Below are 12,765 nucleotides of genomic sequence, written 5' to 3' on the forward strand. Positions count from 1 at the left end.
TGTCCTGCTGTTACGTAACCAGCTAGCCTTGAATGTCATGCGCGTGAAAGAAGTTTACAAAAAGAGGGGAAAAACGAAACAATGAAAGGGTGACTAGGAGTAACATCGTTTTGATACTCCTGCAATACTTACAGGACAGCGCAACGCTTGAGAACACTGTCGCGATATTTCAATGGTCAGACAGTTTCTTCGGAAGTAAGCCATTCGAAGTATTGTTCAACTGCTTGTGAACCTTTTTGAATAGCGCCTTTTGCATAGTACAGGTTAGCGCTCATAATCTTGGTGAACTCAGCAAAAATGCTAGCTTGCGTTAATGTGGTGCACCTATGCAGTCCTGTTCAGAAGCTACTGAGGAGACAGCGACCAGTTATTACATAAGCGCAAAACAAGTACAAATATTGCCTGCATCCACTATAGGTTCCTGACCGCAGTGACCGAGTTCAATTCTTGATGAACGCGAAACGTTTTCTTTTAGGGAGGGCGGGAGAGCAACTGAAACTAGACTCACTGGACGTTAAATGCGCCTAAATGTGTCTTAGTCGAGACTTACGGCCAGTTGGCCGGAAAACACCATGGTTTCATTGTCTCCGCGTGGCAAGAATCAAATCGCTGTAGGCACATAAAATGATGCCTTCTCTTTCTTGGTACGGTGAAAAGATGTAATCTTGATCACCCTGCATAAGTTACGTAGTAGCATATTCCTTCTACTTGCGTTGTAGGAGTGAATTTGCTATAAGTGGTCAGAACATCGCGTGAAAGGGCAATGGGAGGTTCCGATTTGAGCATTTTATGCCCTCGAGGCGTCCTCGATAGCTCCGTGTTAAAATCAAGCTAAGTTTCTACATCCCTCATACGTAAATCAGGAGCGCATTGTTGCGAGCACCAACAGATGCGCGTACGCGCTTGGCTTATAGGTTCATATTTCTAGAAGAGTGCAAATACGGGCTGGTTGGTACATGTTTGAAGAATTGGTTTGAAGCGCTGGTGTTCGTCCTTCTCCTGTCTCGTCTTCCGTTGCGCTGTTTTTTTCAATTCTTCAGTCACATTTTTAAAATGTCTGAGCTTTTCTTTGTCTTCCTCTGTTAATTTGTAAAGCCTAGACTGCTTGGAAGCCCTATAACGATACACTGGAGGTATACCTGAAGAAATAAATATAAACACCCCAATAAGCTTCGTCCCTGAACGAATGCCGGAATGCAAAGAGAGCAATCCATGACTTTTCCAATCGATTCTACACTGTGTTGCCGCGAGCGCGGGGCTCACCTCCGCAGGACTCCTTGAAGTCGTCGCAGCAGTCTCCCAGCTGCAGGCAGGCGTGGTCGCAGTAGCAGGACTGCTCGTCGCGCTCCTCGGCCTGGACCAGCGCGTTGGAGCCTCCCCCGAGGGAGGGCGGCGGCATGGCCTTGCGCACCACGCACGAGGCGTCCCGCCCGGGGCAGCACAGACCCGCGGCCCGGCAGGAGCTGTCGGCGGTGTGCCTGCGCATCGCCGGGAAGTCCGGGGCCGCGTGGCCGCCCAGCAGCAGCAGCCAGCAGCCGAGGACAGCCGAGAGGAGACGCATCGTGGCACCGCCGTCCTGTCCCATTGGCACTGTCCTCTCGGCTCCTCTGTCGGGCTCTGCGCGGCGGTGTGTGGTCGTCCCTCTGGCCGCCGGCCGCTGGAAGAAGACCCCTCCGCCTCTGCGGGGGAGGGAGAGGAGACGGGGGTTACACTTGGACCCCCGCGCCGTTACCACACAGCGGGCGGCTCGTCTCTAGCAGCGGCTCCTCTCCACACAGCTGGTCGCGCTGAGAGGAGGAAAGGCTGTGTGGTGAGAAGGCGGCCGCAAGAGAGGGTGTGTGGTGCGCGCTTATGAGTGTGGGCTGTGGTCCGGCGCCATGCGCGCCGTATTGTTGGGGGGGGGGGAGGGGGGTTGAAATAGGCTGGAAAGAGCGGTTTGTTCCCCGCGTGTGATGACTCGGCCATTAGCTCCCGGGCGGTAGGCCGAGGAGTTTCCGAGATCGGCACAGAAGAGCGTCACTTGGCTGAACCCCAGTGAACCGTGACTTCGCATTCGCGTGCGAGACAGAAACTGCTTCTGCTGCAATTTTATACGTGCATGTGATCCCTGTAGGAGGGGCAGGAGCTAGATGCACCACGAGGCATTTGAAAGGGATCGAGCTGTCGTTAATGTAGGAGATGAAAGATGAGAATTCTTTGTGTATGAAATCCGTTACCACGTATATCTAGAAATGGTCACTGGCATGCGTGAGCATCACAGTCATATGGTTGAGCTGTTAAAGATTGGAGCGATTAGCAGGAAACTGCGACATATTCGACCATTTAGGGATCTTTAATGTGCACTGACATCGCACAGCACAAAGGTGCCCCTGTGATGGGCGATGTCAGTGCACGTAAAAGATCCCCAGGTAGTAGAAATTATTGCAGAGCCCTCCATTACGGCAACTCATTCTTCCTTTCTTTTCTCATTCCGTCCTACATCCTTTCCCTTGCGGCGCGGTGCAGGTGTCCGCAGAGATATGAGACAGATTGGCGCCATTTCCTGTCTCAAAAATCAATTTTCATTTTCATTTCATATTATGCAGTCTTAAATGAAAATTCAATATAAGGTCGCATGTCATCAACGAAAGCAAGAATTTCCAAGGACAACCAAAACTTCTGTGGGGCAAACAGATGTGCGAAGAAGTGAAGAAGAATGAAATGTTTTCCAGAATAAAAAAATTTATCCCAGAGCATAAGGTCCAATTATTTAAGTTTAAATTTTGATGTTTTTAAGTTTTCATTTTGAATTTCGCCGGGCGGTGCTTAATGGAAATTTTTTGCGAAGCCACTGAATAAGGTATTTATTTTTAGACTGTGTTGCGTGAAAACGACTGAACTGATTTACTAAATTAGCTGATCCTGGGTTACTGTCTCTTTACATGATTTTTTTTTGCTTGATTTCGTTCCTTTGCTTTTTTGTTTTTGTTGAGCTGGTATCATATGTTGTTGCACACTGCTCTTGCCCCCGCCTTAAGTAATGCCCACGGGCCCTTAAGGCTTCAATAAATGAAATGAAATGTAGTGAAACTTCATTTTTGGCTTTTTATATTTAAATCATTTGCCAAGGCCGTGCTGCAAATTATAGAACTCGCAGGTTCTATGTGCTAAGCAATACTGAAGGTATATTCATATTTGAGCCCTTTGCACAGCTATCCTGGGCAGTATTGCGGACGATATTAGTGTTTGTTTAGTGATTAAAAAGTACTTTTTTCACCTGATTTATGGTTTGGGTTGTTTCGCCTATTTATTTTTGTGAGCAATCTCGCCTGTTTAGAGATGCGATCTAAATGTGGCTATGCGTGTGTTTTTGGTGCTTCTTCTCTGTCTGAGTGTCAATTTTTAGCTCCTTCTTGTACAGAATGTGCAACGATCTCGGCCATCAGTACTTGTTAAGTGGAATATGCAGTTACAAGTGTTGCTGGAGATGCTTGGAGTATGGTTGTAATTTTACTGTTAAAACCATTAATACTGGGAAGGTTGACCTTATAATTATTGAAAAGATAATCATAATAGCTGTATCATTGACCTGATAAATTATTGCAGCGCGCTTTTTACGTTCTTTTGTCTTTTTCACGGTTGTTGTTTAAAGAGCGACTTCAAGTCGCAGTTTCAGAAAGCGTGCTCGGCGTTCCGAACAGGGAAGTGACGTTTCCGCTCCTCTGCGATAAGTTACGAACCATTTGGCCATTGGTAAAAGATTTTTTTTATTTTGTTAGTCACTGTGCATTGCGAACCGCAGAACGGTGGTTTGTATCATAGAAATTCAAGAATTCATTCTTTGAAGGGTGAATGAGTTTCGAAGGATATGCCATGCATAATTTCTCGTTCTTCCTTTTTGAAAACGACGGAAATTAATGAGAATGACAGCGAGGAATGGGCGAAGGAAAAGGTATCAGCAAAACTACGCGACCCCGTGATTATAACTATAATGCGTGCTTTGTTACAACCGCAAATACATTTTTTGTGTTACCTGAAACGGCGTTGCTGAATGTGGGCTCCGTGACGATGCATTACCGTGGTAGTGGCATGAAGACCGAATGGTGACTCAGCCCAGCACCTAACATTTCAAAGAGCCAAATTGAGAATGACACCAGACATGAGATCTAAGACGTGATATTGCGTTTGCATCGAGCAGATGAGAGGAACACTTCATGAAAACATCTGACACACATGAAGAAGAAGTAATGGCGTAGTACTAATGTGAAACTGGAAGAGTTTTTTTTTTTTATTGAACATAAATTCCTTGCGATACGACGAGTACTAGGACACCGAATGCAGTCCCCACGGAATTGAGATGTCAGGATATCAGTGACGTTTTAAAAAAAGTGGTATTCAAATTAAGGCATGGACGAAATTATATGGAACAGCCGGCAGCTTTGGCGATGCGGACATGTTCGATGCAATCCGGAGCAGGTGGGGATTAAGCAGACTAGACATGCACGGGGCCTTTCGCCGTGGTACGCGGACCAGAGAATGCCGGGCCCTGTGACATAGGCGAAAGTTGCCCATAGAGTGGGTGAATGCGCTTTTAGACCGTGAGATTTGTTCTGAACATTGCTGTCAGAGCTCTTCCTCGTCTCCTCTCTGACTGCTTCCCCCTGCCACGCAGCCATGCAAACTGCGAGGAGATTAAAATTCGTTAACATCCCTGAAACTCCACAGTAAACTTTCTCTTCATCAAAGAGGAGCTAAACTTATATCACTTACATGGTGAAATATTGCTGAAAGTTAACATTACAGTGTACTGTTGCAGCCTTTCACTGGGGTCATGCTCTTCCAGAGAAGCTCATGTATTCCGAATGGATAGTTCTTGTCGTAAATTAGAACGTCGATAATTCAATATTCCATGTGAGGTCCTTACACTTACGGCAGAAGGAAGCACTCGAATGACACACGTGTACTACATTAATTCAAATAGCTTTAACAGCATTGTGATGGGTAGCAAAAATAAATGCCTGATAAAGTTTTCAACTTGGGGTATTTCGTCGTTAATGGCCGCACAGTCGGTGAAATGTAGAAACCATTTGGATATGGCAAGAGAAATGACTACTGCAAAAGGTAAATACGGAAGTAGGACCATTTGCGAAACTTAGCAGCGCGCTCACATACTCGAGTACAAGTAAAAATTAGTGGTGACGTATCGAAATGTTATTTCACTCTTTGAGCAATGAGAAGAGGTAAACCAGCTGAAATAAAAAGTAGTTTTCCCTGCAGGAAAAAAAAAGGCTAGGGGGTGGGGGCTAAATTTTGTAGCGAGTGATCCACCTGCATCTCCTGCTGCTGACGCTTTGATTGAGTAAATATGTTTTTAAATTCCGTGTGCGCAATATTGCCAGAACTTGATATACTGTTGCGACCATAAACCAAAACTCTTTACCTTTTGTACAGTACGTATCGCTAAGTTATGGCGACGATTTCAGGGTTTCAATTTTGCCTATTAAGGCGGAAGCCTTTAATGCCTCATCGTTGTAAGCAGGAGCTGTCGACAAGAAATGTCACGCTTTTCAGTTGGTCGAAACGGTCGTAACGTCACAGTGCGCGAATTTCAAACGGGGCCAATTGTACTTTGGCTACTAACCATGCAACCAATTAAAGGGATCGTATAGTGATGTTCCAAGTAAGTTTGAGTTTAGTTAATTGCTTACTTCACCAATTAGTCCAATTAACCTTTCTAGTCAGACCAGATAAATAAATAAAACCGAGTAAGAAATTGGCCGAGCTTGGGAATCGAACCCTGGCAGCGCTGCAACACGCTGTCGCGTTCCACTCCTAAAGGCGAAGCTTAAGCGTCATTAATTAGCAGTTAAATAGTATTCAGGCACAAATCAGTAATTAACCATTAGTTGATGATTTGTCGTCACTTAGCAATTAGTACTCAATTACATGTGACGCCACCAGTGCCACAGAAGCAGTCAAAGTGGTGCGGAAAACGCTTTCGCCTCTACGCACTTTAGACAGTCAAAGTGCCCCCTGAATTTTTGGGAATCTGATGGCAAAGGTCTTGTCCTATAGAGGACGAGGGTCGCCACTATATTCCCTATATAGGCACTGACACTGTCTTCCAGTTCTAATGTGGACCTACTTGTCCTAAATGTCTCCAATATAGGCTTATAGTTTAGAAGAACTTCTATTTGGGCTAGATGGTTCATTGTACGCGAGAAAGGAAAAAACAGTAGCGCCGAAAAACACACACACACAGCTGAATAACGACGTAGGACAAGCGCTCAGTTTAAGACGAGAAAAAGATGACAAGTTGTCACATACAAAAGAGTCTTGAGTGTTTGAGGTAGAGTTTAGAAGAACTTCTATTTTCATCCCGTGATGTTTTGTTGGCGCCCACTTTTTACGATGTTTTCCATCTTAAACTTTTCTGTAAAAACATCTCTGTTATCTCACCTTAGGTTTTATCGCCCACGCGTTTTTACGAATCATTGCTTGTTTTAGAGATCTGCTTCTGTTCAGTTTCATTTTTTAGTAACCACCTTTCCTGCTTGTTTTTATTCTCATCGGCTTCTCAGGTTTTTGTTTTTATCTGTTTTAACGCTTTTATTTGCGCCATCTTTCAGCCGTGTCGATTTTTACATCTTCCGCGGGCTTTTCCTGCACCTTTTATGCTTCAGTCCGTTCAGCTTTTAGTGCCTATTTCTTTGTCACCTCTCATCGTCATTCGTTTAGCCATGTTGGTTGTTGGCTTCTTCGGGATCTTTTTAGAATTTTTTGGAATTGTTTCTTTGCGCTAACTGCCTTTGTTTCCCCGTTTTTTTTTATGCGAAGCATACTACTTTAGCTACCACTTGAGCCCTTCACCGTGGTTATGCGCCTCCAAATCACGTGATACATGACGTCACACCACGTAACACGATGACGTCACGACAGTAGAGAAACGGGGGCCCACCTCGCGCCGTCGCTGTGGTTGTGCGCCTCCAAATAACGTGATACATGACGTCACACCACGTGACACGATGAAGTCACGACAGTGGAGAAACGGGGGCCCACCTCGCGCCGTCGCTGTGGTTGTACGCCTCCAAATCACGTGATACATGACGTCACACCACGTGACACGATGACGTCACGACAGTGGAGAAACGGGGGCCCACCTCGCGCCGTCGCTGTGGTTGTGCGCCTCCAAATTACGCGACACGATGATGCTTCGCATTCTCCAGGCTTAACCAAGTTAAGCCTCAGCCGTTTTTTTTCATTCCAGCCTCCCTGCCCCCCTCCTTTTTCTCTCGCTTGTTTTGGCTGCTTTATTGGTTATCAGTGACGATAAGAATAGTTGGTCTATGTGTTGGCTCTTTCCGTGCTCCCACTTTGCTGGTATTTGCGCGTGCGCATCATTCCCTCCGGTTCCGTATAAAAGGTGCGGATCGGCTCCCTTCCGAAATAAAAGTTGTTATTCAGCGCAGTTGTGTGTCCTTCTCGTTCTGGTCCTTTGTCTGCAAGCGCTGTTTTTCTCAAGATAGGAAAGAAATGGGTGGGCTCTCCAACCATCTGCCTCCAGGTCTTGCGACATGAATTCCACAAAGATTTTGCTCCCTGATAGCTGCCTGCACTAAGGTGTTGAGGGGACGCCTCGAGAAAATTGAGCGAAGTTCTTAGCACCGCACCAGCCCGCAGAGCAGTCGTTTCGCGCAGCTGAGGGTTGTTTGGTGTGTTTTGTGGGGTTTAACGTCCCAAAGCGACTAAGGCTATGAGAGACGCCGTAGTGAAGGGCTCCGGAAATTTCGACCACCTGGGGTTCTTTAACGTGCACTGACATCGCACAGCACACGGGCCTCTAGAATCTCTCCTCCAAAGGAATTCTAGCCGCCGCGGCCGGGATTGAACCCGCGTCTTTTGGGCCAGCAGCCGAGCACCATAGCCATTGAGCCACCGCGGCGGCAGCTGAGGGTTGTGTCCGCAAAACGTTCAGTTGGGCGAGTTGGTAGATATTCATGATGTAAACAGCGCGAACTCCAAGGGACAAAAAAATGCACTGCATTATTCAATCAAACACGTGTACTATACACCCACAGTGATCAGACGACACGAGAAGTTGTCGAGGCTTTTCACATCGCAGGGGATCAACTGAATTGCGTCAGCAAACCATCTGTTTTCCTTTGCGATAGGGAGATGAATTTTCTCGGGAGCACCTGACGAATGTTCGTTTCATGGTTTTCAATTTTTTTGTGTTGTTTCTTCCCTTTGATTGTTTCTTCATATAAGAAGGTTTCAGTGAATAAACCTTTTAGTTGCGAGTCAGCGCTCGTCCTGTGTCCCTTCTTTTCTTGTCCCTTGTAGTTCGCGCTGTTTACATCATGTTGTGTCCGCATTTTGCGGGCCCCGTTTTACAGCCTGCTTTAATACTATATTTACTGCTTCTTCCGTGCAGTGTTCTGCATTTGCCGTATTAGACAGAATTTCTGAGTTAGATTAAATGATTCTATGGTAAAAAAAGGTAGTGTATTGTGAATGATTTGCCATTTCCGTGCTGTTGCCATTCAGTGCGCTTAAAGTGAAATAAGAGGATCCCCGTGACCGGCTGCAGGGGTGTGTAAAAGCGCAGGAAGCGCTAATTATGGATATGCCGCGAGCTTTAGTAGCGAATTTCGTGAAAGTATTCTACACAAATTCCGGTCCCTGGACTGGTGACGCGTAACGTATGCGTGCACGCTGCCGTAATGTGGTTTGTATTATTCACAAGTATGACACAAAATGATTGTTGGTCCTTGAAGCAGCCACAAGACACGTCGGACACAATCTGGCGGAGTAATTTCGCTTTTCATACCTTGAGTCTTGATTGTACTGCTCAAAAACGCTCCGACATATTTGTCATGTGGATACCACTTCAATCCATTGGGCCAGGAAGCTTGGTGAATGCTCGTATAATAATTATTTGAGATGGTAATTTTGTGAACCGCTATAGAAATAGGCAGCGAATTCTTAAACCCGAAACGTATTTCCTGATCCTGTTTAAGTCATTTGTACTAACACCGCGCGAAAGCTTCTCCTTGCCTAGCCAACGAGTCAAATTTGCTGAGCACTACGACTTTTAGCAGATACCCGCTGCGGTGGCTAAGTTAAAGAAAAAAAAACTTCGCAATTAATCCGAAGCTTACCACTGGAGACGTCTTTCTCTCTCTCAACTTTCCCTCCCTTCTTAGCCGTCAAGTCGTGGTTTAGGTGTGCACCGCTACTGGTAACTACTGGCATTTACCTGTCCTCATAAAATACTTATATTTACATTTTTTAAACTCTTTTCTTGCCGTCTTATCACTCACCGCAATGCACTGAACGTGTATCTCGCGTCGCATTTCTTTGCTCTGTCCATCCGTCTTGGGCAGCGGGCTGTGCACATGTGCGCACTGACTTTCCGTCGAGCGAGCTTCTCGTCGCGACGGCGGGCCGGAGAGCACGCTCCGCGAACGCTTATCTACCCTGGAAGCCGACGCCGGGGCATCCCCGCTGCGAACCGCCGCCGGCCGACTGCCTTTGTTTGCGCCGTGAAGACGCGGCGCCGACGGAAGACCCCGCCCGAACCGTCTCCGTACTTCGTTCCGAAAGCTAGAGACGGGGTTGTCGAGTGGATTGTCTGTGTGGGCGTCCGGCGTGGTTCTCGCTCGCGAGATGTTGTTAGGGGACAGTTCCGTAGGCAGGGAGGGTGACGAGCGGCTCGTTGGACACAATGGAGGGAAGCCGACTGCAGAAGCATCGAGGTGATGCGGGAGACGTCGACTCTCAGGGCAGCAGCAGGAGGGAGGCAGGGGGGGGGGGGGGGGGGGGGGCGCAGTCAACGAGTCGGCAACAAGCGTACGGCCGGAAATCACCCGTCAAGCAAGCAATAATACAAAACCGGGAGGCGGCCGTATTCGAGCGTGCTCGTCTGGCCGCCCTTTCTTCGCGCCAAGCCGCCGCTGCTAAGCTAAGCGCGCACACATGCGCGGGGATATTTTCTCGCGACTCCGGAAGAACGCTCCACTGCGGCTCGTCGCGGCGAGAGATATTACGCGTGCGTCGCTCCTCAGGCGGGCGGCGGAATTTCGCCCTCTCTGTTTCCTTTCTGCTTACTTTCCTTTTCCGGCCGTTCGACGCATCCCTGCCAAACTCCCCGCGCCCTTCTCCGCCATAAGCTGTGTGTTTACACTAACGGCCGTCTCCGCGCCGTCTAAGCTGGACGGCACAAGTGCGTCTTCTGTTTTGCATCCCGCACATGGGAGGACTGGCTTACTTGATGGGCCAAACTGCGACTCGCCCGCCGAGCCACACAAAAAGCTACACTCTCACCTCCACCAGAAGCGCCCCTCCGCTTTCTCTGGCGGCGGGGAATAGACAACCGCTTCTTGCTGGACTCGGTAGAAGCGTCAGCGGCGCCTCGATGTTTACCTCGATTCGTAAGTAGAGAATGCGGTTCCAGCAGATGGCGCGAGAGATATCCGTCACTACGGACCACTAAGCAGTGGGGTCTGTTGCTGCTGACCTTGAGGTCAATCTTGTTAACAACGATTATAACTGCGCAACGTTTGCGAACAACCGTCATTATCTTTGCTGCTATCCTCGCATCATCTGTGACAATTATACCAAAACAACTGATGCTTCGCAAATAGACGACTGCGACTTCTTCAGCGGATCTAGAGTTGCCGTTGCACTGATTTGACCCCTGATATGACACGTTTAATTGCTTGGAAAAGTTGTAGCTTGTGATCACGATGCATAGTACAGTGTTCTTACACCGTGCTTGTAATTGTGACGGGGGCCTCTGCGCTAACTATCAGTATTATTACCCTGCTTCATAACAAGTATAATTCTGAGATTTCAGACCTCGTTAAGGATTCGTCAAAAGTGGATTTAAATCCACTTTGTACACAAAAGCGAACCAGATGACGCAGGCAAACTATAAGGCTCTCCTTGAAAGTAAACGGCTAAGGTTAAGCGGCCTGTTGCGACACGCTTAGTTTTTGGACAGTTTTAGCACAGTGAAGCCGTATTATAGTAGCCAGAGGATTAACCCTTACCTGCAGCTCACGCAAACTTGCGGGGCATGGAGCAAGGTGGGGCGCGCATCTGCCACTGCGACTGCCCAGCAGGCACACGAGAATTCGGCGTACGTCTACGTTGCTACGCCTCCGCTATGCTAAAACATCATTGTTGCCAAGTCGGCGATGACGACGACTGGCCCCTACTATCCGCTTTCCCACAACTTTAATTGCTCCTGATTTGTTCATTGGCCTAGCGAAGATCCAAGTTGTGCTCTGTACACGAACGCTGTGTAACATAGTGCAGATCACGGGTATCACGGTAGAGCCAGCAGAGAGAAATGTTCCCGTAGCCGGTCACTGAACACAAAACGAGAGCAGCGTAGAGAACGATGAAAAGGAATTGAGATGGTTAGCCAGAAATAGCGTTCAGCTCGCAGTTCGATATGAGGGGTAAGAGAAGGCGAAGAGAAAGACGTGAGGAACGAGATCTATTCCGATTCTCCTATCCTTCGGGGCAAGCGCCAAGGGATATGCCCTGAAACCAGTGTGCGATTATATCCGCGATTATATAATTTCTTCGGGTAGATTCCTCTGCTGAATGTCAATTCACAACTTTTCCTTCCCCGTATTTTTTGTTTTGTACAAATTCTAGCTCTACGTCTCAACATTATCAAAATACTCCATTCCCTGTTCATGAATGCGTATGTATCCGCTATGCACCCTGGCCAATCCCACGCCATGGGTATGTGCCATTAAGCCTAAGGACATCATCACCATCATCATCATCATCATCATCATCAATGAGGACCGCTTAAGCAGTCACGCGTTTTGAAGAACAGAAAGAAAATCCGTATAGCGCCAAAGCCAACTGCACACGTTAGTTATTCCGAGGAAGCACGACAGCGGCTTCAGCGCCTTGTACACCGATAAGAAGATGAAATAAAATATTCAGAAGGAATGTTGCTGCTGCTGTAGCTTTGGAACATGGCATGTTTTAGGAGCTGGTGACTTATCGGTAAGGTTCTGTGTTTCAAGCACCGCTTTAATGGACTGCATGAAGGCTACGAAGGTGCTTTGCGGCTGGTGGTAAACTGAAATGTGCCTTTCGTTAAGAACGATGAGTGTGTGATCAACACAGAGCTAGCAAGTCGAAATACCAAAGTCGTATTTAGAGTCCTTTTTGAACGCAAAATTGAATTTCTGTGAATTAGAGGCCATGCGCGCGACGCTAATTGTACATCTTGGAATTTGAGCTAATGATCCACATGAAAACAACCAATGGGGATACGTTCAGCAAATTACATATGCCCAGTGCCGCACTGCCCGTAGCGAGCTGATGAAAGGCGACATTCATGTCCCTAAGAGCGTGTGAGAGCAGCCGGGGAAAAACTTGATCTAAAGTCATCCTGTTTTTGGCTGATTAGTCCGAGTTGTTGAAGAAAAAGGCCTGACAGGAACAAAACTTGAATTTGGCAGCATTAGTGCGCATGGTCCGAGCTCCTTTATAAGACTGGACGAGAAATTTTTTCCAGAAGAATTTTCGCTGAGAGAACTTGTTCATTCCTGTGTGCTAAATGCTACTGCAGTGACTTTCTTAACTCGTAGGGCGATAAAGTTTCTTAAATGAGCGCGGATATCTTTCCTTTCTGAGTCGAAAAACTAAAATTGCGACAATTCTTGAAAACTCTTTCATCTGTTTAAGCCGCAAATAGAAATACCGCATTGCCTTGGCAGATAACCGAAATACACAGAATAATTTAAAGGAGTG

General features: G+C 47.2%; 1 protein-coding gene across 2 annotated transcripts in view; it reads right to left on the reverse strand.

Annotated features, from left to right (window-relative positions):
* Positions 1–9,337, reverse strand: part of LOC149361549 (somatomedin-B and thrombospondin type-1 domain-containing protein-like) — a 31,326-nt gene extending 21,989 nt beyond the window's left edge. Inside the window, exons 1-2 of one of the 2 annotated variants that reach the window (XM_089572714.1) lie at positions 9,303–9,337; positions 1,264–1,679 (exon numbers count right to left, since the gene is read on the reverse strand). In XM_089572714.1, the coding sequence (XP_089428840.1) occupies positions 1,264–1,585 (322 nt within the window). In that variant the 5' untranslated portion in view covers positions 1,586–1,679; positions 9,303–9,337. Of the gene's footprint in view, positions 1–1,263; positions 1,680–4,012; positions 4,098–9,302 lie in introns of those variants that run through there. The other variant, XM_089572715.1, reaches the window with a different exon arrangement.
* Between the last annotated feature and the right edge of the window lie 3,428 nt (positions 9,338–12,765).

The sequence above is a fragment of the Amblyomma mixtum genome, chromosome 2 (genome assembly GCF_055824585.1).
Source record: "Amblyomma mixtum isolate Tamu chromosome 2, ASM5582458v1, whole genome shotgun sequence".
NCBI lineage: Eukaryota > Metazoa > Arthropoda > Arachnida > Ixodida > Ixodidae > Amblyomma > Amblyomma mixtum.